The 2369-nt window shown below is 34.8% G+C and overlaps 1 protein-coding gene across 1 annotated transcript in view; it reads right to left on the reverse strand.

The window, feature by feature from the left end:
• LOC107701883 (venom phosphodiesterase 1) overlaps window positions 1-2369 on the reverse strand; it is a 48512-nt gene that overhangs the window by 9897 nt on the left and 36246 nt on the right. The window contains exons 19-21 of the mRNA XM_016504021.1: window positions 2186-2340; window positions 1901-2027; window positions 1433-1510 (exon numbers count right to left, since the gene is read on the reverse strand). Of these exons, the coding sequence (XP_016359507.1) occupies window positions 1433-1510; window positions 1901-2027; window positions 2186-2340 (360 nt within the window). The remainder of the gene's footprint in view (window positions 1-1432; window positions 1511-1900; window positions 2028-2185; window positions 2341-2369) is intronic.

Raw genomic sequence — 2369 nt, forward strand, 5'->3', positions numbered from 1 at the left:
GACTGAAACACTCACGATTCATATACCACATATAAAAACTCACTACTCTAACACTCATGACTCAAACACTCATGATTCATATACCACATATAAACACTCACGACTCAAACACTCATGACTCAAACACTCACGATTCATATACCACATATAAAAACTTACAACTCAAACACTCATGACTCACTCACGATTCATATACCACATATAAAAACTTACAACTCAAACACTCATGACTCACTCACGATTCATATACCACATATAAAAACTTACAAAACACTCATGACTGAAACACTCACGATTCATATACCACATATAAAAACTCACTACTCTAACACTCATGACTCAAACACTCATGATTCATATACCACATATAAACACTCACGACTCAAACACTCATGACTCAAACACTCACGATTCATATACCACATATAAAAACTCACGACTCAAACACTCATGACTCAAATACTCATGACTTAAAACACCATATTTAAACACTCACAACTCAAACAAACACTCACGATTAAAACACTCATGATCCAAACAAACAAACAAACAAACAAACAAACAAATAAACAACAAACAAACAAACAAACAAACAAACAAACAAACAAACAAACAAACACTTACTAATAATAAACTCACAACTCAAACACTCACTCTTGAACTGTAGGAAGACGGGCACCATGTTTCCAAGTGTCAGAGCATCAAACTGATCTTCAGATGTGCGGTTCCTCAAACACTCACGATTCATATACCACATATAAAAACTCACGACTCTAATACTCATGACTCAAACACTCAAGATTCATATACCACATATAAAAACTCACGACTCAAACACTCATGACTCAAACACTCACGATTCATATACCACATATAAAAACTCATAACTCAATCACTCATGACTCAAACTCACGATTCATATACCACATATAAAAACTCACGACTCAAACACTCATGACTCAAACACTCACGATTCATATACCACATATAAAAACTCACGACTCAAACACTCATGACTCAAATACTCATGACTTAAAACACCATATTTAAACACTCACAACTCAAACAAACACTCACGATTAAAACACTCATGATCCAAACAAACAAACAAACAAATAAACAACAAACAAACAAACAAACAAACAAACAAACAAACAAACAAACAAACAAACAAACAAACAAACAAACAAACAAACAAACAAACAAACAAACAAACAAACAAACAAACAAACAAACAAACAAACAAACAAACAAACAAACAAACAAACAAACAAACAAACAAACAAACAAACAAACAAACAAACAAACAAACAAACAAACAAACAAACAAACAAACAAACAAACAAACAAACAAACAAACAAACAAACAAACAAACAAACAAACAAACAAACAAACACTTACTAATAATAAACTCACAACTCAAACACTCACTCTTGAACTGTAGGAAGACGGGCACCATGTTTCCAAGTGTCAGAGCATCAAACTGATCTTCAGATGTGCGGTTCAGATCTGACAACACAAACACATTAAACACACACAACTTCACTTTTTTATTGGGTTTTATTGTTAACTAAAAGTATAATAAAATATTATAAAAATATTCGAACTTATTTTTACTTAATGAACAAATAAAAAAATACATGAAAAAATAAATGAAATTAATATGCATAAATAAAACACTGAGGATGTTTTACAGCTTAATGCAACTGAAAAATTAAATAAAAATAATTTTTTTCAGAAAATTATTAAATACATTTTTACTTATGTATTGTTAAGTACATCCCAGAGTTATAGCTATATTAATATAATATGAATATTAAAATAATATACATAAAATGTGAAAAGTTGCATAGGCAACTAACTGCAATAAATTAAGCACACATGCACACACACACTCACTGGGTGGGAACAGGAAGACGTGTGTGATGTTGCCAGCGTTGTTGAACTGGTCACATGTCGCGCTCTGATTGGCTGGAATTCTGATGTCTGCCCGGAGACAATCTGAGACAACCGGAGAACTTTCAGCCTACAAACACACGTTCAGTTTGTCATTAGAACCAGATCTGAGCATGTTCAGCTGAAGACATGAGTCACATGTTAGCATGTCCTGGCTGGTTGCTAGAGTGTTGCTATGCCACTGTTGCAGTATGTGTATGTGTATGTGTGTGTGTGTGTGCGTCTCACGGTTTTGTCGAGAGTGAAGGAGCTCCAGACGGGCGTGTGGGTGAGTGTGCTGTAGGCCGTGATGAATCCGTGTTGATGCAGGACACAGTATTTAGCGTCAGACTGCAGAACCCGTGGACGGCCGAACAACATGTGTCGCCTCTCACTCTCAGCCACTGCACACACACACACACACACACACAGA

The sequence above is a fragment of the Sinocyclocheilus anshuiensis genome, unplaced genomic scaffold (assembly GCF_001515605.1).
Source record: "Sinocyclocheilus anshuiensis isolate Anshui unplaced genomic scaffold, SAMN03320099.WGS_v1.1 scaffold2144, whole genome shotgun sequence".
Taxonomy (NCBI): domain Eukaryota; kingdom Metazoa; phylum Chordata; class Actinopteri; order Cypriniformes; family Cyprinidae; genus Sinocyclocheilus; species Sinocyclocheilus anshuiensis.